General features: G+C 45.1%; 1 protein-coding gene across 2 annotated transcripts in view; it reads left to right on the top strand.

The window, feature by feature from the left end:
- Window positions 1-8,397: 8,397 nt before the first annotated feature.
- Window positions 8,398-26,424, top strand: part of Siah3 (siah E3 ubiquitin protein ligase family member 3) — a 56,543-nt gene continuing 38,516 nt past the window's right edge. The window contains exon 1 of one of the 2 annotated variants that reach the window (XM_057786333.1): window positions 8,398-8,548. In XM_057786333.1, coding sequence (XP_057642316.1) covers window positions 8,414-8,548 — 135 coding nt within the window. In that variant the 5' untranslated portion in view covers window positions 8,398-8,413. The remainder of the gene's footprint in view (window positions 8,549-26,424) is intronic. The other variant, XR_009058126.1, reaches the window with a different exon arrangement.

The raw sequence follows: 26,424 nt of genomic DNA, 5'->3' as shown, positions 1-26,424 counted from the left end.
TAGAGGATTTCTACAGATGCCATTTACCCCGTCAAGCCTCCGCCATCAGTGACGTTGCCTTCTCCCAGCAACACTACAACCGGCTGTTTCTGTTCCACGAGGGCAGCCACCAGGAATGGACCAAGCCTCTTACTGGAATCCTTTCAATAAAGATTTACATTTCTCCATTTCTCACTCCTGCATTTACTTCTCTACGCGTTTTAAGGGATCTTCACTGGCTGCTAAGTTGTGGCCCGCTCCTGTCGCCTGTAAGTCCAACACTAGGAAAGGCTGAGAAAGAAGGATATTCCTGAGGTCAAGACCAGCCTGTGCCCCACGGTGAGCTGCAGATCAGCCTGGGCAACAGAACAAGGCACCTTCTGAAGAAAAAGAAACAAACCAAAACTGAGCCAAAATTGGTCTGTTTTTAGTCTCTTTCAGTAAAAAACCCTTTGCTATCAGCTTCTGCGTCTGAGTTCACATCCTAGGCAAATTCTTGTAGCTACCGCCACTCTCCAAAACGTGAAAAAGGTAACACGGGAATCTGAATAGGGTTCGCACTGCTGTGTAGTTGGTCATTTTTGCTCTTTGTTCCTTAGGGGGCCCGCCACCCAGCTCCCAAATAAATGCACGAGGTCTTATTCTTACTTACGAATGACTGGCCTTAGCTTGGTCTATTTCTAGCCAGCTTTTCTTAACTTAAATTATCTCTCATCTATCTTTTGCCTCTGGGTTTTCATCTTTCTCTATTCCATATACGTTTCTTTACTTCTTGCTCTGTGACTTGCTGTGCAGCTGGGTGGGTGGCAGGCCCCTGACGCCCCTCTGCTCCTCCATCTTCTCCTCCTAATTATTCCCTCTGCCTGACAGCCCCACCTATCCTTTCTGCTGCCTCAGCTCGCTATCAGACCAATCAGGTGTTTTGGGCAGGTAAAGTAACACAGCTTCACAGAGTTAAACAAATGTAACACAAAAGAAGGCAACGCATCTTTGCAGCATGAAACAGATGTTCTAGGGCATAAACAAATGTAACACGTCTTCAACTGATATTCCACAACACTGTCTCCTTAAAGAAAACACTTGAATCCTATAGAAGAAATTTCCTAGCTTTTCTGTAGCCTGCCCCTTGAATGAGCCTACCTACTTGGTTTTGTTCTGTGACTATAAAAGTTCATGCCACTTCTTACTTGGTGGGTACATCCAGGCAACAGTGCCATTCAGAGAAACTTGTTCCATGTTCCCAGATCGTGGTAGCTCATATTTGGCTCTTATTTCCTTTAAAGCAAATGGCTATCTTATAATAACACATAAAAAGTAAGATACGTGCTTCGTTTATTCTCTTTATTTGCCAGTTACTAAAATAATAAACTTAAGTGCCACACAAGACCTAGAGGTAGCTAATTGGTTTCTAGCGTCATTATGAGTTCAGGGATTTCAACACGCATGACACCTTAGCCCCAATGCAGTTAGAATGTTGATTAATGCACCTGTTACCCCTTTTCAGCAGGGCCATCTTTGTATTGGCTTCCACATCTCTAACGAGATCGTGACATTGTTTCCGGTCTTTTTCTATTGTCTCCTTACTTTCTGGGATTTTGAGACGAACTAAGCTTGTCTTGCACCTTTCCCTTGGAACAGTAGACCCAGCCATTGCTTCAGAGAGCTCTGACCTATTGGTCTCTTGCTTCTAGTGGGTCAATGACAGAGAAACAAACCTCTGGCCCCTGTGGCACTCCTTTCCTGAGGTCTTCTCAATGGACAGAGCTGAATACATGTCTTCTTCTCTTTCCTCCTCTCCACCACGATCACTCCTTCCTTTCCCTCTTCCCTTCCCCCTTCCCTTTTCTCATCCCTCTCCCCTTTTCCTTTATCTTCTCTTCCATCTGCCCCTTTTTATGTCCCTGCCTTTCTCTCCCTTAACATAAAACACAGCACCCATTACTACAATTGAATTTTAACCTCATCGACCTCATGCTCATTGTGCCAATGACACCAATATGATCACTCACTACCTTCATTTACACACACACACATCAAACACCTTCAACACACAGTGGCTTAGAGGCAACGGTAACCACTAACTACATCACAGTTTCTGTAGATCAGTAAGCACATCTTAAGCAGCTTAGCTCCTGTTCTGGTCAGAGCCTCCCATGAGAAGGCAGAGGAAATGCTGTCCAGGGTTTCCTCATCTGAAGTAGTGCCTGGGGCTAGCATGGTGGCATCCCACAGGGCCTCCTCATCTGGTTGGCAAGCTCAGAGTGTGTGACAGAAAACTTCAGTGGTCTTCAATAGGCTGCTGGAGGGTCCTTACATGTGAGTTCTGGTTTTCCAAGGTGGCACTAGAGTGGGAGGAAAGCAGGCACTGAAACCCCATGCTCTTGTTTCTGTCATACAGGTCACTAAATCTTCCAAACAGTTAAAGAAAAAAAGAGCTGACCTATTGAATGGGGATGTGAATGATATTCCCCTTTACTTTATGGCAATAACTTATATTGCTCCTACTTGCAGCTTCTCAAGCCTAATTCCTCATAATTTGAAGACCCTTGATTTTAAGGAGAAAGGTTTTCACTCTCCCCTCCACGCACACTCAACCCATGAAGCATAGGCTATTCCATGATCTGGTCAGAGCCCACCACTAGTCAGAATGGGAACACAATGGTGAACAGGAGCCTTGATCCGCAGCAAATTTGAAGTCTACCAGGAAAGCGTCATAGTACCACTGTGGCATGCTTTTAATTGGCAGCAAGCCACCTAAGCCAGCTCACACAGTCAGGGAAGGGACAACTGTTTCACCTCCTCAAGGTGGGGATACATTTTTATACTGATACAAATACTGTCCCCAACAGTATAATTACTAAAAGTAGCTAGGGAGTTTGTACTTTTGAATTTTAGAGTCTTTCCTAATTAAGATTTGTAGACAAATTGCTGCATTCAAAATTCTTGAGAAATAAATTTCAAGGCGTCAAACTAAGCCAGCTGTGCTGGGGCTGTCTGTTTACTTCCGTCCCCTGTCTCCTCCAGGTTAGCCCCTCTCCAGCTTCCTATTTATGATTCCTTCTGAAAACAAACAATTCCTTTTTAAAAGTGTGTGTGTGTGTGTGTACGAGTGTGTGTGCGTGCATGCATGCACTCCGAGTTTTATGATGAACATTAGCGTGTCATGCACACTATTCTTCATAGTTATTTCTTCACATTAGAATACAGTCAGCACTGATGTCAGCATTTGACACGCAGTGTTTGCACATTGCGGTCCTGTCTACCGGTGGTCAGTGCTGTAGAGTTTGTTCAATCACTCCCCTAAGTGGGGATAATCTTGGGGTCTCTATTCTTTTACCATCTGTTTATTACTACTTGCCTAAATCTCTCCCTGGTGTAGACACTGTTACAGCGATTGCCTTTATGTGGATAGCCCCGCCCATTTTTTCCAGATACATAATAACATAGCTATAACCTATTCCATGATGTGACTTGTTTACAAAGTACCAGTTTGATAGATAAAACACATTATCTTAATTTAATTTGCATTTCCTTGATTTAGTTTTGCTGAATATTTTTAATTTAATTAGCTAATCTTTTTGTTTCTTTTTTGAAATCACTTTGCTGTCAGATAATTAAGATACAAAGTTGCACACAGGACTAGAGAGATGATGGTTGAGAGGGCTTGCTGCTCTTCAGAGGACGTGAGTTCAGATCCCAGGAGCCTCTTCAGACAGCACACAACCACCTGCAACTCCAGCTCCAGGGGCTCTGCTGCCCTCTACTGGCCTCTCTGGGCATCTGCATACGTGGCATATTCTCTCACAGACACATACACATAAACATAAGTAAAAATAATTTTTAAACGGTGTGAATTTAATATGGACATCTAGATTGTGGACCTCCCCTGGAATATTTTCATCTGTGGGGTGTGTGAAATTGGTGTTCCCAGGGGAGGGTACAGTGAGAGCTGGTACCTCGTGAGCTGCCATCCACCATAGTGCACATTGAGTTCTTTGTTAGGAATGTAAATATTTTCCCATAATTATTACAAATGCATCTCCAATGTTTGGTTTTTCTTTTGTATTCAGATTGTCGGATACTGATGTGTTAGCTGGGCATGCAGAATTTAGTATTTCGTATAATCAAGTATTTCCCTTTGTGATTGCTTCAGTGGATTTTAAACATCTTTACGACTTACACCGTCTTGCCAAAATTCAATAGTGCACTCATATGTGCCACTATAACGTAATAAGGATTGTAAATCTTCCATGCGGTAATGTGCACTGATCATAGTCTGCTAACTTTCTGAGAAATGACGTATTTATTGCACTACTTTGCCAGGGTAGATGCTGTGGCTTGAATACAGAATTTCTCCCATAGATCTGTACATTGTCAACTTGGTCCCAGCTGGTAGTACTGCTTTGGGAAGTGCTGGGAGCTTTAGGGTGTCAGGGCCAGCACAGAGGAAGTAAGTCCCAGAGGCTCGACATCAGGGAATCATCCTCTTCTCCCACCAAGCGGGCTCTTGGGACCACACTCCGCGTGTCAAGCCTTCAAGACAAGTGCCTTCGCCTGCTTAACCAGCTCACTAGGTCTTCCCTAGAATGTTGGAGTTTGTACAAAAGGAGCCATGAAGTGTGTGTTCCTTTCCGTCTGACTTTTCTACCCCAGAATCACATCTGTGAGATCCTTTCATGTTATTGCTGTAGTTGATGCAATAATAGTTTACTCTGTTTTTATTTTTTGCACAGTATTTGACTAGAGAGGAATCACATAAAATATTATTTTTATTGTTGATAGGATGCTTTCTGCTTTCAACTATTTCAGTGTGCTGCTATGGAAGTCCTTGTATATAACTTTTGAGGAGGCTAGGTTAGCATCTCTGTTAGGCACTGGGGTAGATTTTTGGGTCCTATGAGATCTGTCTATCATCTATCTATCTATCTATCTATCTATCTATCTATCTATCATCTATCTATCTATTATCCATCTATATATCATCTATCTACCATCTAGCTAGCTAACTACAATCTATCTAAATCTACATATCATTGATCATATACCTATCTCTCTATCATCATCTATATTCTATCTATCTATCTATCTATCTATCTATCTATCTATCATCTATCTATATATCATCTATCTACCATCTAGCTAGCTAGCTACAATCTATCTAAATCTACATATCATTGATCATATACCTATCTCTCTATCATCACCTATAATCTATCTATCTATCTATCTATCTATCTATCTATCTATCTATCTATCATCTATCTATATATCATCTATCTACCATCTAGCTAGCTAGCTACAATCTATCTAAATCTACATATCATTGATCATATACCTATCTCTCTATCATCACCTATAATCTATCTATCTATCTATCTATCTATCTATCTATCTATCTATCTATCTATCTTCTTTCTTTAATCTAGCTAGCTTTAGTAGGTAATAGCAAACAGTTTTCTGCCAAGTTTTGGTGTGCCACCATCGCCTGGCCTATATGTTCACTTTTATTGAAGAAGAAAAAAAGAGTGGGCACAGTTGTGTGCACAGCTGTAATCCCATCACTCATGATGTAGAAAGAGGTCATCTCAGGCCACATAGAAGATTTGAGGCCAGCCTCATCTATATGAGATCACATCTCACAACACCAAAAATGAGAGCTGGCAAGAGACTCAGTCCCCAAGCCTGGTGACCTGAGTTCAATCCCTAACCCACAACCTTGAAGGAAATAATTGACACCTGCAAGTTGTCCTCTGACTTCTACACACAGGACAAGGTGTGTGTGTGTGTGTGCACATACAATAAATATATGTGAATAACCCAAAAACCAAAGAACCCCCCCCCCAAAAGACAGTGAAAACTTTGAATGCTATCCTGCTTAATTGCTGGAAGTTTATTACAAATGATACAACTTTTGGAAGTGGCTTCTAATTTTGTAGATTAAGAACACTTACTTATAAAATATGACTATAAACTATATATTCTCATGCAATCTGTACCAGTTAGTTTTTTGTCATTTGGACATAAACTAAAGTCATCTGGGCAGAGGGAACCTGAGTTGAGGGATTGCTTTTATTGGCTTTCCTGGAAGCAAGTCTGTGGGGCATTTTCTTGATTAATGATTATGTGGGCAGTGACAGGTTGTCCTGGGTTATATAGAAAGGCAGGCTGAGCAAGCCATAAAAAGCAAGCCAGTAAGCCATGTCTTCACGTGCTTCAGCTCCTGCCTCCAGGTTCCTGCCTGGTGCTCCTGCCCTGACTTCTTCTCTCAGTGATGGAGCGTGACCTGGAAGTATAAACCAAACTCTTTCTTCTTCAAGTTGTCGTTTGTCATGTGTTCACCACAGCAAAGTAGAAAGCAAACGAGGCCCCAGGCTGTGGGTCTAGGAACACACACCCTATTTTTAGGGTGCGTTGATTCAGGTTTACTTGGTTCAAACACTCATATATTTTGCTGGTGCATTTATTGTTAAAGTGCAAACATTAACATCCTATTTCATTTGATATTCAACGTGTTTCTTTAGATCAGTGATTCTTAACTTATGGGTCGTGACCCCTTTGGGGTCAAAAGACTCTTTCTCAGAGGTCACCTTAGACCATTAGAAAACACAGATACAATTACAATTCATAACAGTATCAAAATGGCAGTTATGAAGTAGCAACTAAAATGATTCTGTGGTTGGGGGTCACCACATCATGAGAAACTGTGCTAAAGGGTCGCAGCAATAGGAAGGCTGAGAACACTGCTTTAAATATTGAACACGGGCTCTGCTTTGGTTTCCTAAACCTAGGCACATTCTTTCCTGCTGTGTTTTCGTCTGTTCTTAAGTGCCTCACTGAGTGTCCACTCTGGTGTCCTGGGGTCATAGAGAGTCTCTATTATTGTAAGCTAGGTCCTAGGACCCCAACACATCTCGCCTTTTGCCATCAAGATAGATGTCATCTTCAGAGTTCACGCTGCGAACCATGTTGTAGAGTTTTGTTTTGAATCTCATATTGTTCCAAGCAAGTTTACGACGTTGTGTTGGCTGTGTTCATAGCTATCCAGGGACAGAGCGGCAAGGGTCCAAGAGGGAGCCACAGCCTCAAATCAGTGGCTGCCGCTCATTCCAGAAGCTGGTCCTGCTGCGGTAGCGCTAGAGTCTATCTGACCACTCCGTGCTGAAAAAGCTAAAGAACTAAAACTCAGTACTCCCAATTCTTGGGCAGAGACTAAAATAAGCCATGGAGTTTATTCCCAGAAAGTCCAAAGCCTCCCCGCCCCCGACTACTTCGGAGGCCTCCTTCAGGAGCGGGCGGGCAGCTTACCTTGGGCACTGGGGTAGTCGGTGCCCTGATGCGGCTAAGGACAGGATGGGTCTCTGCCCGTTCCAACACAGTATGCTGCTGGCATTCACACAAACACGTAAGTGATGTGCCGCGTGTGGCCCTAATCTCTGTTTTAATGTCGCCAACAATCTACTGGTTAATTAGCAATTTGCTGCCCACCAATATGCAAATGAGTGACAAGCGCAGGTTCTCTGCATCTGTAATTAATCGACAAGCCACTTTCTTCCCCGAGCGGCTTTCTCTGTATGTTTGTGTGTGTATTCATGCATCAGGGATTTTATTATTTTTAGAAGCGAGCTCTGCGCATTTTTATGCTTTAATAAAAGAGAGTTCAGTGATTACTATATTTTGAAAAAATATATATGTATTTCCCTCCTCAATTCCAAATTCATTTGTCAGATTTTTTTTTTGTATAAAAGTGGGGAGTTAGATTATCAAGGGGCTACAATCCAAATTGCAGAGAGTCGGAGCACAAGATTGAAAGATGCACATTTCTGCAGCTGCCAAATCCGTATCTAGAATCAGGGTCTTGTAGTATTTGATTTTCTTCCAGCAGTTCTGATGAGTAGAACCACAAGCTGCCTAACCCATCTGCCTGTTGGAGCACAACGCTCTCCTGTTTGGAGGTTTAAATGTTTTACATTTTTTTTTTCTTCTGAGGGGAGGGAAGGCTGTTGTTCAGGGCACTAAGAAAGGCTCTCATGTTAAATTAAGTCAATTAATAAATGGAGACACATTAAGCAATCAATTTTGTCAGCCTATCTCCCCAGCATTATGTATGGTTGGCTGTAATCACAAGATAAATGCAATGTGCTGATCTATGGTAATGTTCAATAATACATTCTCCGCCAGGCTCAATTCATCAGGGAGCTCCGGTAGGGGAGGTATTTGTTATTGGCTGTCTCTGCACCTCAAGGATAACATTTCTGTCCTTTTGATTGGCTGCCTCGCTGCTGCAAGATTCTAACCGTCTTATTTTGATGATGAATATGAAGGCGCGCTAAGCCGGGCTGGAGCAGAGTGTCTCAGAGGCAGTCTCCATTCAGAGCCCAAGGACTTACAGCATCCTCCGCTGCCTTCCTGTGCCAACAACCCCCCAAAAGTTGGGATGCTTTTCTTTACCCAGTGCTTTGGGGCTGTGTTGGATCTCATTCACCTCCGGTTTCAGCACTACAAGGCTAAACGGGTTTTCTCTGCTGCCGGGCAACTTGTCTGTGTGGTCAACCCCACGCACAACCTAAAGGTGAGTCACTTCCTCTTCAGCTTTCCCTGGGGGCTCCAGCCTTTTCTATCAGGGAACTCATGCAAATAGTTTGCTGGTGCTATGATCCTGATGCTCTGGAGACGCTAGCTTGCTTCCTTCCCTAGGCTCATTCTCGCTCTCTGGGCGGTGTGGCGTTTTTTTACAGTGACTGAGTGGTGTTTCCTGGACTGGCAAGCAACAGTGGAGTAAGCGTGTAGTGTCTCTCCCTTACCGTCCTCCGAGCAGGGTGTGGGGGGTGAGGGGAGGGTGATGGGAAGAGTCAGGTAGAGGTGTCCTTACTTTCCTCCCACGCATTTGTGGGTCAGTGACCAAGAGAAAAAAAAATCCGAAAAGTTATCCAAATTGTCTTGCCTTGACAAAGATTTGGTCGTACAGAACTGGGGAGCTTTGAGACAGGAGTTAGCAAGGGGCTGTTTCAGCAGGAGTTTGCCCTTGTCCTCAAACTGTTTCACTGTGTGTGTGTGTGTGTGTGTGTGTGTGTGAGAGAGAGAGAGAGAGAGAGAGAGAGAGAGAGAGAGAGAGAGAGTGCGTGTGCGTGTGCGTGTGTGTGTGTGTGTGTGTGTGTGTGTGTGTGTTGCTGGGAGGAGTTTAGCTTCGTTCCCTCCTGCGGGCTAGACGCGAACCTTCGCTGAGGACAGCGGCGGGAGGAGGGCTTAGCTTCAATTGTGTAATAATGAAACCAGCTAGGAGCTGCCCCGGCTACCTGGAGCCTGCAGGCGACTGGCTGCTGACTTGCCAGTGGCTGCCTCACCGCTCGCTTGGCGCTGCATCCTCTGTGTTCATCCACCTCAAGTCAGTGTTTTAAAGCTGAGATGCGGGGCTAGGACCTCTGCGTGTCACAGTCCAGGTGGGGAGATTAATGAAGAGTCAGCTGCCGACGGATGTGGGGAAGATAGGGAACGGGGTAAGGGGCTTGCTGGGAGGACACAGCTAAACTCCCCAAAGGTGAAATGGTGAGAAAATAAAATAGGAGGCAGGACTCGTGAGGGAGTTGCTTACGGGGAAGGGGCGGGGGGGGGGGGCGGGGACGGGACACTGGGGGCAGGGGGAGGGGTTGTGTCTGCAGCAGAGTCTGGGACCGTCTCCAGGAGACCAAATCTGTAACTCTGACTACTGTGGTTGGGCAGTGTCAGGCGATGCTTGTGATGCTAAACTCATGATGAGATGATCCTCAGACCTCTTGCTGCAGACCAGTGCTTACGAGTGGCCCCCACCTGCATTCCTGGAAGTCTTTAAGCTGACAGTTCTCTGGAGCTTCTGAGCCCATATTCCTGGGGCGTTGTGATGGAGGGGAGGCAGGACTATATTGAGACCGCAACTGGCTTTCTATGTTATCCAGGCTGTGACGAATCCATGAATCTCCCTGAAGCGTTCCTGTGTGCCCTCCCTCATTCCTACTCATTCATCTCTTTCCTCCTGCTCAGTGTTTGTTTTTGTCCCCTCCCCCTTTATGGCCTGGCTTTATAAATGAGAATTCTCTTCCAGTCATCCTTGGCAGAGCAAGTACATCGTATCCATGTTAAAGATACTCTCGCATTCCATTTCATGTCCACTTTGGAGACCTTACTCCAATCCCATTATTTTGTCAACTTAGATTAGTTGCTTCCTGGTGGCAGGAAATGTTGTTTACTCCTGTTTTGCATCTTAAAGCATTTAAAACCGTGCAACGTAGCTGTTCTAAAGTTTGAGTTCACGGGGTTCACTGCCTGCCCTAGATGATGGAGAACGAGGTGCTTAGACCTTGCTGGGGGGCAAGGAGAAGCCATCCATGAATGACCTTTTCCCTGATAACTGCTTGTTGACTGCCAGGCTGGTTGCCCAGAGTCGGGGTGCAGGGCTTTGAGTCAGCTCTAGACAGCTGTGTGAGTTTTTGAATGGCTCCACCTTTCTGAGCCTTCCCCTTCTCATCTTCAAGAAGAGCATAGGAATAACTATCCTGGTTCCTCCACAGCTCTCTGGAGCTGCTAAGAGACAGTATGTGCGCAAGCTTTGGGGGGGGGGGGTGCGGAAGTTAATGATGAATGTGTTTGTAACAGTGTCCTCTATCAACACACACAACACACACACATTCTTGATTCGATTTGCAAGCTCTTCAAAGAGTGTCACATAATGCTTTAAGGTAACTTAAGGTCCTCTAATCAGGAACAGAAGAACAGATGCCTTGCACTTTTGAGGAGTGCTTTTCCACGGCCCAGTTTTTCACATAAACGCTTGTTTGGCTTTTCATTTCCACTAATATCTCCTTAGGGACTCTGCTCATTAGAAGCCCCACTGCAAGTAAACATATCGTGTCCCATCCCGCTTGGGTTCCAGAACACAAAACTAGGAGGTCACTGCAGGCAGGGGGACTCACCCAGCGGGCAAACTGCTCTGTGGGGTCTCCATCAACTTGAGCTTACCCAGGGCCTAGGTGGCAGAAGATCAGACCCACCTCCCAACCCGAGGCTAAGCAGACAGCTTCAGGCTTTTTAGACGTTTTAATTCATTACTTAGCTAATTAATTAATTAATGCATAAGAATGGCTATCTAAAAGCACCACCGGCCCGCTGGTTAGACTAAGAAGTGCAAACATACTCAAAAGAGTTCTCTTCCTAAACGTTCATGTCCGTAAATAGGCCACATAAAATATGCCTTTGCTATAATAAGCTGTGATCTATGGCGGGAGAGGGGCTTCCTGGTTTTGGAGTGAAGAAAAAAAAGGTACGGCAATGTTAACCCAGAATAGATATTGATCTGTGGTGCTTCCGGCACTTTGTAAGATTGGCCAGGATATGAAATGGTGACAGGACCACCGATTTCCTTCTGCTGGGCTACCTGGAGCTGCCAGGGGAGCTGTGGGGACCGGAGGAATCGTTCTTGGCTTATCTGAGACTCTGACAGCGTTTTACGACTGAAAGCAAGTGTTGAGTTATAATGTACTCGCTGAGCAGAAAAAATCGTGTATCTGCTATGGTTCTACAGGTCACCTTCATTAGCAGTCTTACTGACCTGGGATTCCTTCAAGCTGGTACCTTTCCTTCTAAATGGAAAGCAGGGCCTACCAGGGACTGCAGATACTCTGGTTAAAGCTGTTATGCCCATAAGCCCACTCTAATGAAAAGGGTCCTTTAGAACAAATGGCTGACGTGGAACACTCACTCCCCATCCCATTGGCTGCTTGTCTCTGCCTGTAATCTTTGCCTAGAGCAGAATTCCAAAGGGCGCCCCCCCCTCACCCAGTTTTCCTTTGTGCCCTATGAAAAGTATTCCTTTAGGGAACCAGCATTCCGGCTAGCGGTCTCCAGGGGCTGCCCATCCTCAGGCTGCCTCTAGACCACACTCCAATCTGCTGCTATTTCCACGCGCTCCGTGACTTTTCCCTCCTGGTTCCTCTCCCATTGGCCTAGCCACCCATGCAGCCCTGCCCCCTGCCCTGTCTGCAGACACACCCTTTGCAGGGTGGCCCCGCCAGTTCCTGTAGCCAGGGTTCTCCAGGGAAGGGTTCTGCAGACTCCTGGGACCCCTTTCTTCTGGGTCTTCAGCCTTTCCCGAGCCCAAGTGAGTTGGGGTGGCTGGGTGATTTCCTCTCTTTACCCACAGCTTTGATGAATACGTTTTTTAAAAAGAAAGGCTAGCAAAATGCTTTCTGGCAAACTTCTGAAAGGCACTGTCTGATGCTGCCACTCAGTGCCCTCCTCTGCATTGGACCCAGGAACATTAGTTCCCCACCTCCGTGCCTCCATTCAGCCAGTTCCCTGCCAATTTTCTTCTAATTTATTTAATCTTGGATTTACAAAAAGAACACACACACACACACACACACACACACACACGAGTGACAAACAGGACAGTGATGGTTTTACTTCAAGTGACTGGCAGATGCAAAATCTGACCCTGGGGGGTTGCAATTGCAATCTTTGCAGCATCTATGCGCCTTTCATTCTTAGAGAAGGGGAGATGAGAGACTGGCAAAGTCAAGCATGGCCCTACCTCTGCTGTGTGAGGTGATGCTGGAAGCCCTGAACTGCCCCGTGGCTTTGCTAACTCTGGTGGACGCAGTGCAGCAGGGGTTGGAATGAGAGCAAGGAGGCCTGAGATTGAGAGACTGCCTTCTGACCGGTCAGCGTGAATGACCCCTTGAAGCTTTGCAGCAAGATTGTTGAAGAGCGGGTATGTGGGGTTACCCAGTTCGCACCCACATCCGAGGGCCCTGTTCTCAGTCTTTTCAACACTTCCCTCAGGTTCTCTCCCAGTTTGGAGCAGCTTCACTGCCTGTTAAAGCCTGAGAAGTTGGGGGCGGGGCCGGAGCCGGGAGGGGGAGGCCGAAGGTCTACCCACTTCCACTTTGATACCAAAGGCTCTATAGTTTCTTTCAGCCTCTTGGTTTCTGCAAATATTCTATGACACTATGGGCCCCCAAACAGTCCTGCAGCCTTTCTGGTTAATGGTGATTGTAAATGAGGCCCAGGAGCCACATAACGGGAGACCCTGGGCCCCAGGCACTGATTTGGTTAGCTGTGTGCTAGTGGTTGGGTTGCAGAACAGGCTGGAGCTGGAAGCTGTGCAGGGGTGAACTGATTACCTCGGCTCTGCATTTACCCAGCAGCCTCGAGCCCTTGGTGAAATTCCCTTACCTAGGCTCTCTCTACCAATCTTGGGAAAACGAGGGAACCGATGACCTTAACTTCCTCTGAAACTCCCAGAAAGGTCACAGCTGTTTGAACAGCTCCCCCACCCCCCCAGACTACTTTTCTGGCAGTTAACAACAGAGGCAGGGTAGGGAGCAATTGTCTGCCCCCAGCAGGGTAGTGACCTGTTCAGATATGCAATGTCATGGACAAGAGGTCTACTTGGGGAATAGAGGGAGACTCAACTCCGCGTGGGTTCTACAGCTCAGGGAATGATGGGGGGTATGCCAAAGCAGGGAAGTTAAAGCTTATATGCAGCCAGGGGAACTAAGACCACAGAGGGGGACTCCCTGTCCTGGTCTGCACTGGTTTCTTGAGGCTGCCCATGAGCCACAAGTGGTAGCGTTGGGAAGGAAGTGGTGTTTTAGCTGTTTATGATTTGGAGTTACAGCAGGATGGAATCCAATGGTGTTGTCCTTGAGCGTGTCTCTTTCTGGTTCTTAATGGAGATGCAATGTTTATACACATTTCTGGGGTCCAGGATGACCATTCAACATGTTATACAATGTGCCATCAAATTGTGCCAATTGTCATTCCCATCTCCTCCAGCATTGATTATTGGGGATTGGAAACCTCTGGACTCAGTGGTATCTTTGAGCTTTGTGAGCTTCATGTCTTTTCATTTATAAAATGGGGAAGTTTGTCAGAAATGCCTTTCCCACACATTAAGAGTATACTATAGTTTATCATAGACTGGCAGGGGTACACATTCTGAAACCTTTGGCATAATGTAAATATGACCCAGTTCTTGGGTCTAACCTGGAGAACAAACTCCTCAAACTAGATGTTACAAAGGATAGTGATTTGGAAGAGATGCCCCCAAAATACTCAGACATTTGAATTCTTGGTCCTCAGTTGTTGGCTGTTTTGGAAGGATCTGGAGGCGTGGCCTCGCTGGAGGGGGTGTGGCCTCACTGTAGGAGGTGTGGCCTCATGGGGGGAGGTGTGGCCTCGCTGGAGGAGGTGTGGCCTCACTGGAGGAGGTGTGTCACTGGGCTATGAGGTTTCAAAAGACTTGAGCCATTTTCAGTGCTCTCTGGGACTCCTGTTTGTGACTCGAGATGTGAGCTCTCAGCTTCTGCTCCTACCACATGCTACCTGCCACCTCTGTTTTCACCATCATGGACTCTAACCCTTTGGAACCATAAGACCTAAATAAACCCCTTCTTTTATACTGCTTTGGTCATGCTGTTCTAGTACAGCAAAGAAAAATAACTAAGACAGGAAGTTACAGTGGTGAAGTTAAGGCAATGGAAGACCCCCGTTGAAGGACAAGGTTTAAAGCATGCTCTTCAAGAGAGAAGAGGGGAGCAATATTCCAGTCCAAAGGCTAAGCTCAAAGGCTAGACCCATAAGGCTCAAAGCGAGCAGCCAGCCCCGAGTCACAGCTGACAGAGCTGCAGCAGGGACTGGTCTCATACTCACACTCTGCATTCAGACTGTTGCTCCGCCTGTGCCGACACCATGAGGGGACAGACACTTTAGTACAGGAAAGTGCCCTGGTAATATGGCCCATTGGCAGTATTGGGCATCATCTTGGAGGGGCTTTGCTCTCAGGATACCACCATGGGGCATCAAGGAAACAACAGTTTCTTGTACCTAAAATGCACATGCAGATACATGACTTGGGCACATATGAGGGTCTACAGGAAGTCATCAAAGTCAAGCAGCCACCACTCCAGATGGTCAAACCGCAGAGAGATGGAGTCCTGTTACTAAAGGCTTCACTTCGCTTTAGCTGTGAGCCCAGGGTTAAAGCACTGGCAGACACCAGCCCCATGTTCTCAGCAGAACAGGTTCTTTGTGGATAATTTACAATTGTGGGCTGAGAATGCACTTTCAAGATATCGTATCTCTTCATAAGTCCCGAGTCTTTTGATGTGTTTTTATGCCACAAGTCCGTGATGAGAAATGTGTTCCGTGCTGCTGGGACGTCTCCACCAGCCTGTGGCATCAGAATCCCAGCGAGGAGACAGTGACCTAAGACAGGGTCGGGGGTGTAAGCCTAGCCCCCCTGATGAAGCAGAAGAGGGTACAATGTGGGAGGATGGGATCATCAAAGGTCATGATTTTAGAGGAAAGACAAGGTTAGCCTACAGAAGGTCCCACAGAGATAGAACCCAAACCAGTTCAATAATACAGGCTTTACCACAGGCAGACCAGCTAAGCTACCCGCTTCCTGACTTTGTACCCAGACATCGTAGCTCCTCAGATTATCTCACAGGACTTGGCCAGGATGTACTGAAGAGTCTGAGCCACTCAGAGGTCCCAGTTTCTTTGTCATGAATTAGGTATCAGTGTGACATTTCCCAGGCTGAACCAAGCCACTTGTCCTGAAACTCTCACACAGTAGCTTTTCACTGTCTTGGCCATACTCTGGATGATAAGTCACGGTGATAACAGTCACACTGAAGGCAGGCTTGCTATGTCCAAGATCTGTCTAGTGTGGAGCTGAGCATTTCATTGTCACCAGGAACCGGTGTATTACTATCTCACTGCACCCTACAGAATATCAAAACTGAAAGAGGTTAACGACCTGGCCCAATGTGGATGTTCTTGGTGGATTAAGCCTTCTCTTTCTTTGATTAAAATCTTGTAACTTCTGGCACTTCCTGATGCTCACATGTGACCATTCACACTCACTCTTCACAACCCACAACCCAGGCATCTTGCTGAGGGCTGATATTACACGTACTCTGTCTCCCTGTAGAATATTGAGCTAAGAGCATGTTTCATTCATCCTCACACATATAAACATGGGGATGATACCCAGCCCCTGCTGGGCAATCCTGGGGGGCTTTCTCTATATTTCTCAAGACTGCTGGTGGAGCTGGACACCTGCAGCTTGCGTTGACTTCGTTCCTTTCCTCTGCTTGCTGCAACCACACCCAAGTCAACAGTTTGCCTCAAAGTTCTTATCTCAGGCTCTGTTGTGAGGGAACTCAAGGGAAGACTGTGCCTATAATTTTCAGTTGTGGTTTTGTTTGTTTAATCATCTTGCATTTACTGCGCACATACTAAGCACCAAGCACTGTGTTAGCTTCCTTGAATTGCTTTGAAAAGAAAATAGGAGGGGTTTACAAACCTCTAAAGACGCGCGCACACACACACACACACACACACACACAGAAAAGAAGTTGTGAATATTTTGTTGACAGCCTTTTTAAGAAAGCTCCGAAGTTGGTAGCAAATTCTTGTCCTCCCACCAAACAGAAGGAACAGATAGATGTGTCTATGTAAAATTACAGGAACATGAATTCCCAACTGTGGTTTGAGATGATGCAGGTCTGCAGCTTCTGAACTCAGCTAAAGAGGGAAAATTCCACTGAATTTTTGATACGTGGAAGTGGATATTAAAATTAGCATGAATGTCTAAGATTCCAGCCTTATCAGACCATGCCACAGTTGTTTCTAAAGCAAGAGTATTGAGGTTGAAAGGAAAACCCTATCCCCTCTATTCTGCCCATCTCCTTGGAACCTCTGGCTGATACACAGATCTGGTTTGCCAGTGGGGAAAGGCTTGTCCAGAAATAGCATCTCTCATAGGGTGAGTCACGTTGAAGACTTCATTGAAAAATTTTGAGGGTCTCAGAGACGTCCTCGGCTTTCCCTGACGACAGCTCCTTTCCTCAGACTGCTGGATGAGGCCCTCACCCTGGCAGACACAGATTTGCAGAAAGCTGCAATCATTCAAATTCAAGCAAATTGCAGGGTCTTTTAGAAAACTTACATGGCATTGATTTCTGAGAGACTCGGTGGAAATTTTGTGGAGAAATGGTAGTTAGGAACGAGCAGGCACTAGTGGGAGGAAGGAAAAGCCAATCACTGGGCTTTTGATTTGAGTGCGATTTAAGTCCTTCTTGACAAGACAATTTAAAAATAATCACAAGTTATGAACATAGCTACTGCTAGAAGCGACATTCAGTGCACCTTTTCCAAAAGACCGCTTAGAGAAAAATACATATTTTCTCAAATACCAGTTAATTGCTAGGCATGATGGCTCATGCCTATAATCCCAACGTTTAGGAAGTTGAGACAGGAGAATGAACATGAGTTTGAGGCCAAAGTGGACTACAGAGTGAGTCTCCAGGACGGCTTGATTGTGGTAGTTTGAAAGTAATTGGCCCCCATAATCTCTTAGGGATTGACACTATTAGGAGGTGTGACTTTGTTGGAGTGGGTATGGCCTTGTTGGAGGAAGTGTGTCACTGTGGGGATTGGCTTTGGGGTTTCCTATGCTCAGGGTACTGCCTATGTCTCAGTCAACTTCCTGCAGCCTGCAAGCCAAGTTGTAGCCAGAACCACATCTGCCTGCATGCTCCCTACCATGATGATCATGGACTGAACCTCTGAAACTATAAGTGAGGCCCCTCAATTAAATGCTTTCCTTATACGAGTCACCATGGTCATGGAGTCTCTTCACAGAAATAAAAACCCTAAGACACTGACCTACAGAGCAAGATCTGGCTTAAAAGGCAAATAAAAACATAAACCAAAACAAAACAATAGAACAGTGAATCTGTACATGACATCGTAAATAGTTAACATTAGAGCCCTAATATGTTTGAAATTAGCAAAAGTGTTCTTGGCTTAGTTATTGAAACACCATTGGCAAATAATATATATTTATATAAATGTTAGTTACCTTGGTGTTTAAATATCAATTCATTAAGGAAGGTCAAAAGCATCAATGTAATTATTTTATAATTGGATTATGGTTCCAGTTTCATTTATGTTGCTGTGATAAGACACCTTGACAAAGAGCAAGTTAAGGTTGAAAGCGTTTGTTTGGCTTATGATTCCAGGTTACAGTCCATTATTGTGGGGAAGCTGAAGCAGGAACTCAAGAGAGCTTATCACATTTCATCCAAGAATAGAGAGAGAATACGTGTATACAAGCCTCTTGGTTACTCACTTGCTTGCATGTACTGAGCTCAATTATAGTTCAAGAACCCCTGTCTAGGGAATGCTGTTGCCCACAACAGACTTGATCTACCAGCACACTTGAAGTTAAGACAATCCCCCATAGCTATGCCAACCAAATGCAGACATTTCCTAGTGGAGACTCTCATCTCAGGTCATCATAGGTTGTGTCAAGCTGACACTGAGAGCTACCCATCACAGATTTTTAAAAAAAAGGCTGGGAGGACCTTTTTTGTCATCACAGCGAGTCCCAAACCCACAGTGCTCCCCATTTCTCTCTGTATGGCGAGAGATGTTCAAATATTAAGTTGACACCACTATCTAAGATGTATGTTCATTTAGGAATAGAATTGTATTGAGGCGAAGTCATTCCGATTGTTTCTGCCACTCTGTGTACTCCAGGCTAGCTGGTAGGTGAGCTTCTGGGTTACTCTCCTGTCTCTGCCTACCGTGTGATCACAGGAATGATGGAGTTACAAATGCCCACCACTGCATTCGGCTTTTTGAGGGTTCTCAGGATCGAACTCAGGTCATCAATCTTGTGTGGCAAATGCCTTTACCTGCTGAACCAGCTCACTATCCCGGTAAACAAGCAGTTTAACCAATGGATCAGAATTTGGAGAACTAGATATTCACTTCTGTATAATCACCCTAATATCCACAAGAAACAGATTGAGGACAGTTTTGAAACCATAGTGTGGGTCAAATTGTATTCCTCTCCTGAGATGTTCATTCATGTGACGGTCCTTCCCTTGGTGATGTCTGCTTTCCAAAGCCAACTTGTGCTAAGTAGCCTATACATTGACAACTTCACAACTTTTGAATCTTCAAATAAAAAGTTTTATCGGATAGGTGGGTTCCTTTGAGAAAACTTTTGAGAATATTCTTCACATTAACAAAAGTTTTCCCAGTTAGAAAAAAATAAAGGTTATGGCTGCTGGCAGTTCTCTACTGGATCCTCTGACTGGGGGGTGTTTTATGTGTATATATATGAAATCTCCATTGTGACTTCCAGTTAATTATAAACTGGGAACTGCAAAGGAGACATTTCTATTGGAGCATAAGGAACACCCTTGTAAGAGAGTCCCCTCATAGAAACCTGCAGAGAAGCAAATATTACTCATAATGTTATTGTGGAAATAACACACATTAACAATCTGATTCGTTATGCAATATCACACATCACGCAGCCTCTAGAAGATGCCACCTGCAGTTTGAATGAGGATGACTCCCATAGGCTTATGTGTTGGAATGCTTGATCCCCAGTTGGTGGGGCTGTTTCAGAAAAATTAGAAAGTATGGTCTTGTTGAAAGAGGTGTATCACTGGGGGTGGGCTTTGAGGTTTCAAAATGTCCATGCCATTCCCAGTCTCTCTCTCTCTCTCCCTTGAGCTCACGAATCAGAACGTAAGCTTTCACCTCCTGCTCCCGAGTCATGCCTGCCTGCTGCTATTCTTCCTGCTATAATGGTCGTGGACTCAACCTCTGAAACTGTAGGCCCACAATAAACTATTTTAGCAGAGCAATAGAAAAGTAACTAAGACACCATTACATATGCATATGAATGACCAAGAAAGAAGTGCATGACATGTACAATTCTGAGAAAAGTTTTGACACTACAGACTCCCTGAATGGGAGGGAGGGGCCACATGACTGCATTGGATTCCTGGATGACCCTTGGGGATGTTATAGAAATGCTATTTTGTGGAGATTTTTGCATTAGCATCTCCCTAAGAAAATGACACCTGAGAATGACAGAAAAGAGTAGTTCACACCACTAGCTGTCCTGGTCCATCCCTTCCTTTGGAAATGGACTTCAAGGATGCCGCTTTTCCTGGCTCCCAGCCTGTCATATAACAGAGGTCTTTGTATTGGGAGAGGAGGGAGATAAGGAGAACCCTTCCATTTTGCCTAGGGAATGAGAGGGTACTTAATAGAAAATAAATGCTACTGTTGGCTGTGCTTACACAGCCGTGGCAGAGTTGGCTCTAATCAAACATAAATAATGACTTTCTCATCCAATTTTTTTTAAAATGGCAGAAATCAATGATTTTTACCTTTCAGACACAAAAAATAACTTATGGTGATTATTAATATGTTTGAAAATCTGCATCACATAGGCCTATCATGAAGTGTGATTATTTGCATAATTATAAACAATATTTGCTTCTCTGTGTATTTCTACAAAGGGAACACTTTTATAAGGGTGTTCCTTAGGTACCTACAGAAAAGTCTCCTTTGCGGTTCCCAGTTTATAATTAATTGACCAGAAGCCACAATGGAGGTTCCGTGGACATACATGTAAAACACACTCCAGTCAGAGGATCCAGCGGAGAATTGCCACCACCCATAACCTTCATTTTTTTATAATAGAAATAGTTCATTAATGTGAATAGTGTTATCAAAGGTTTTCTAAAGGAACCCATCTATCTGATAAACATTTTTATTGAAGTTCCAAAAGTTGTGAGGTTGTCAATGTTTAGGCTACTTAGCACAGGTTGACACTGGAAAATAGACATCACCAAGGGAAGGACCGTCACATGAACAAACATCTCAGGAGAGGAATACCCTCTGACCTACAGTGTTGTTTCAAAACTGTCGTCAATCTGTTTCTTGCGGGAATTAGAATGGTCATATAGAAGTGAGTATGTAAGCCGGGCGGTGGTGGCGCACGCCTTTAATCCCAGCACTCGGGAGGCAGAGGCAGGCGGATCTCTGTGAGTTCGAGACCAGCCTGGTCTACAAGAGCTAGTTCCAGGACAGGCTCCAAAACCACAGAGAAACCCTGTCTCGAAAAACCAAAAAAAAAAAAAAAAAAAAAAAAAAAAGAAGTGAGTATGTAGCCTTCCAGATTCTGAGTCTTTGGTTAAACGGCTATACTCATAAGGCCAGCATTTGCCTGACAAGATTGATGACATGATTTGGATCCTGAGAACCCTCAAGAAGTCAAATGTAACTGCATCATTCCTGTGGCCACATGGGAGGCAGAGACAGGAGAGTAACTCAGAAGCTCACCTGCCAGATAGCCTGGAGTACACAGAGTGGTAGATACAAGGGGAGTGACCCTGCCTCAACACACACAAACAATTAATAATAAAATAATTAATAAATTTAAAAATTACTATGCTTCTCAAGGTGAAAAGTTCTTATAAACTATCATTCAGTATACCCTTCATAGTATTTGGGTATGTAATGTGGTGTTATGCATTTATTTTATTGAAGTATTTAGGTATCTTACGAAAGTATTTTGGATACAATCTTTGCAATTGGGTATAGCACTGTGTCTAAGGATGAAATATAAAATGCTTTTAGGTCAAAGGATCTATGGAATAATTAAAATTTGTTATATAATAGTTTCATATAGAAAAATCCATCATTCCTATAATCAAGCCCCAACTCTATGCCTCATGTCTTAGGTAAGGTTTCTGTTACCATGATAAAACACCACAGCCAAAAGCAACCTGGGGAGGGAAGGTTTTATTTCATTTTGTAGATTAGAGTCCGTCATTGAGGGAGGTTAGGGGAGTAGCTGGTGGCCATGGAGGGATCCTGCTTGCTGGCTTGCTTTACCCTGATTTCTTTTTTTTTTTTTTCTATTTAACCATTTATTGAGAGTTGCAATGGAAAAACAATCTCATGAATACAGAACAAGGCAGATACCACTACTCATACAGCTGCTGCAGTTCCATAGTTCTCCCAACGGTGATAAAGACCAATTGGAAGCTGCCTCTTTGATGTCTGCTTTGGTTCCGACCCACCAAGACACCCAAGTGCATGTGTGACCCTTCTCCATTTTATCTGGTCAAGTCTCCAGAGAAAACCACGCCCATGGCAAGTCACCCCAAAGTCATTGACTAAACAGATCAAGCTCCCACATCTCCCCATTTTTCTAATTTAAAAAGTTCTAATCCTAACATAAACTATATATAATAAGAACTATCAAGTATTGTTCAGAAGAAAGAAAAGGATAACATATACAAAAATGAAACTACAACCAACAAGAACAACTTCAAGCAAGAAACACACTCTGAATTTCCAGGCCATAGATAATACTCCAATAGCTGTCCTGTCCTGAAGAGTCCAAGTCTTTTTTTTTTTTATTCTTTTTTACTTAAAATTTCCAACTGCTCCCCGTTTCCCATTTCCCTCCCCCTCCTCCCACATATTGCCCTACCACTCAGAACCATCAACCTACAGGGCATCACCACCCACCAGGACTGGGCTCTCCTTCCTCAATCATGATTGGAGAAAATGCCCCACAGCCTTGTCCATAGACCGATCTAATTAGGGCATTTTCTCCTTTATGGTTCCCTCTTCAAAGATAACTGTAGTTTGTGTTGACATAAAGCTAGACATCACACCCCGTTTATACAAAAGTGTTGACTGAGGTTTCTATCCTACCCGGTCCCTCTATGTTAGCCACACCACCTGCAGCCGTTTAGTCCCAAATAAACACACAGAGGTCCACATTAATTATAAAACTGATTGGCCTAGTATCTCGAGCTTCTTATTAACTCTTATAACTTATATTAGCCCATAATTCTTGTCTGTGTTAGTCATGTGGCTTGGTACCTTTTTCAGCGAGACAGTGACATCTTGCTTGCTCTGTGTCTGGGTCACGACTGCAGACTGAAACTTCCCTATTCCCAGAATTCTCGTTGCCCTGCCTCTACTTCCTGCCAGGCAACAAGTGACAGGACAAAAGACCATTGTCCCACAGCACAGGAGGAAGTTGAGACATGACAACTTGTCACAGTGGAAGGGTATAGTTCGTTCTTTTAATCTTGTTTTAAGGTATGTTTCTCTTTTCTGTTTTTAGAACAGGTTGTTTGGAAGTGTCTACAAAGAGTACAGCTCCCCTTAGTCAAGCAGTATAAAAGTAAAATTCTTGGGAGAAACATTGCCACAGTTTCACTGACATATCCAACTAACAACTGTCTCATAGAAAAGGAGTCTGTGCACCAGACCTTGCTTTAAAATGTTTGAAACATGGGCTGACCTCCAGACTGAGACTGATGTGGCTGTCTGGTCAATATTCAACTTGTTTTGCCTTAACAGTGGGAGCCACCTCAGAAGGGCAATGTAAATTTTCTCTAGGCTGTTTTTCCTCTAGGGTGAATATCACTTATGTATCTATGTATCTATGTATCTATGTATCTATCTACACACACACACACACACAGAGAGAGAGAGAGAGAGAGAGAGAGAGAGGGAAAAAAGTTGTTTTTTTTTTAAATACAAAAATAAGCATGCCCTCTGAAAGAATTGGCTCTCATGTGGTACCTGTTCCCTGAGAACGACGGGCTTTAAAACATCTTTCTCATTAGTGGCACCGGCTACCGGTTATTGCTAAATTTAATTTCCTAACATCAAAGAGGAAGGAAGTTTTAATGACCACCTCCTACCTAATTCAGCTCAGTTTCCCCTAGGCATCAGGCAAACCTAAGGGTCTATACTTTTTTGGTTTATTCCTTTCTAAGACAGTTGTGGGGAGGGTTGGGTGGAAAGGGCCCCAAGGCGGAGGGAGTCTAGGGGAGATGTACAGAATGAACTAGGCAGGCCGCCATCCTCAAGGACCCTGACCCATAGAAGGACAAGTTTCATTCAGCAACTTTGGGAAAATCACCCCAGCAAGGCAGGGCATGGAAGAAGTCACCAACAGCTGTAGAAGGCAGGTATCACACACCAAAGTCCTCCGTGCAGGGCCGGATACCTGCCCCGCCCCCTCAGGGTAGCCTGCTTGTCACAGCACCCCTCACGGTGGTGATATGGACACAAGCAGACTGGCACTGGCCTGGTAAACACCAGGCTGCCCTCCCTTGCCCCACACCCTGCCCAAGTCTCCTCTTCACTAGAAGAGCCGATGAGCACATGGAAGGGTTGCCTCACTGAAGCCAAGTGTATCCACCCGCTTCTGACAACGGAATAAATGCCTCTTGGACCCTGCTCAGCCTTCTCACCGACACACAGGCCAGCAGCTTGCTGCTCTCCTATAACCCAGGAGAAATGAGGACCGGAAAGGTTAGTACGCAGGCCTTATCCCCAGCTGGTGAGCACACCTGGTGAAGGGGTCTGCTTAGAGCACAGAGGCGAAGCCTTGCCAGCCTGCTCCTTGTTTCCCAGAGGGGCCTGAGCATTCAACCTTGATGTCCCCATCTGTCAAATGGCAGGCGTGACACTTGCTCTTTGCCTCCTCCAAGGTCACCTTCATGGACAGCGCTAGGGGTTTACAGTTGACTTGAGATGCTGCCTCTGTTTGAAAGCAATTTGAAGGCTGGATGCGCTGGTGCACACCTCTAATCCCACTTGTGAGGCAGAGACAGGATGATCAGAAACTCAATGCCGGTTTTGGTTACACAGTAGCCTGAGTGCCACACGAGAGTGTGTCTCAAAAACCCAAAACCCAACAAAGTTTGAAGTTCGAGATAATTTCCACCAAATGCTGGAGTGTTCTGACGTGAGAGTAAACGGGAAGGGCCTGATTGGGTAGCTTAACCCATTTTACCGGAGGCAGCAGGGAATTAGTAGAAAAACAAAAATCTGCAGATATATTGGAAAGATCAAATACTGTGATGGTTAGCTTAAATTACCAACTTGACACCATCTGGAATACCAGGGAAGAGAGTCTCGGGAATTGTCTACATTGATTTGGCCTATGGACATACAGTGGGCACTGTCTTAATTATAATAACTAACGTGAGAAGACCCAGGCCACCAAAGGCGGCACCATTCCCTAGGCAGGGTTCCTGAACTGTATGAGAGTAGAGAAAGCTGAGCACAAGCAAGCAAGTTAGCGGGCCCAGGGGGATCTAGAACCTGCTCTTCCCGGTGTCTTGAACAGGCGCAGATACCTGCATGGTTATCACTAACCTATCACAGACTCAAGACCCCGAGGTCTCGCAGCTGCCTCCAAATAGACAGATGTGGGGTCTGCAGAGTGGGCACTGGCAAGAATCCTGAGCAACTGAGTACCTCCAGTGGCATAAGGCAGAGCCATAGACAAAGACTGACCACAAACACTGGACTTTCCAAGACCCAGTTCCTGACTCCTCTCCAGCAAAGACTCTGCTGGTTACCCCTTCCTCGGGGAGACTTATGTGGCTAACTCTCCAGGTCCCTGGAGCGCTTTGAAGCAGTACTAAGACTTTACTCTGCTTTCATTCCCTTGTGCATCCAGATGATGAGTTCCCCAAGAGTCCATACCCCAAGGCTGTGGTGCCAATAAAACCACTAGTGCAAACGGAGGTCTAACTCGCAAACAAGCTAAGGACTCCGAGAAGAAGGCAAGAGATGGCAGACATTAGCAGATTATGGAGGGTTTGGGGACATGGTTCAGCCAGTAGAGTGCTTGCCTAGTATGTATGATTCCTGGGTTCGATTCCCAGCACCACATAAAACGGGGTATAGCCTTCTATAGACCTTTCGTCCCAGTACTTTGGAGGTGGAGACAGGAGGGTCCCAAGCTCAAGATCATCCTTAGCTGACCCACCCCCACAGAACGCCCCCCCCCCAAAAAAAAGAGTAATCATACTTAAGCACGTCATCGAGACAACCACTCAAAGTGAGCGTGTCTCCTGGAGCATGCAATGAAGGGGAAACAGTGTTAGGATGCGGTCAGTTTCAAGGCTAGGGGTTGCTGAGCAGGGAGGCTGCTTCCAGCCAGTGACACTGGGCTCTCACGGTTGCACGGTGAGAGGCCAACAATGATGAACACAGGCAAAGTGACCAGCACTGCAGGTTTGCTTACCAAAGCCCGGAATAACTGCTTCAGCCTCGCTGCTAAGAAAATAAGCTATTGCGTCCAGGATAATTCTAGCAAGAAATTGGCATTTGGGGATTAATTGTTTTGGCTGTAATGACTACTGCAATCCAAATTAATGAGAACAGAAAGAGGTTTCCAATTTGACTATCAGGAGGGAAATGGGTTGAGTGGGATAGGAGTTTTTGAAGGAGGTGGGGGATGAGTGGTTGACCTCAGTATTGATTGGTCAAAAAAAATGAGAAAGCATTTTTTGTTTGTTTTGAAAGAACAGCCTGAGAAGACTGGTGAACAGTTCATGCTGCTGTCTCAGGAAAACTCTTGATTGATTCTTAAAAGCCTGGCTGAGTCCTTACTGGAGGCCTTGGGCAACTCTGGGCCAACAAGGCCAAAATGAGTCACATACTTGCTGGGTGAGGAACCCACTCAGGGCCCGAAGTTAGACCCTCCCTGCTCTCCCAAGCATTGACCTTCAGCAACCACCTCCCCATCCTGCAAAATCCAGC

Source organism: Chionomys nivalis, chromosome 12, assembly GCF_950005125.1.
Source record: "Chionomys nivalis chromosome 12, mChiNiv1.1, whole genome shotgun sequence".
NCBI classification, from domain to species: Eukaryota; Metazoa; Chordata; class Mammalia; order Rodentia; family Cricetidae; genus Chionomys; species Chionomys nivalis.
This window is presented reverse-complemented; position numbering and strand designations above follow the sequence as displayed.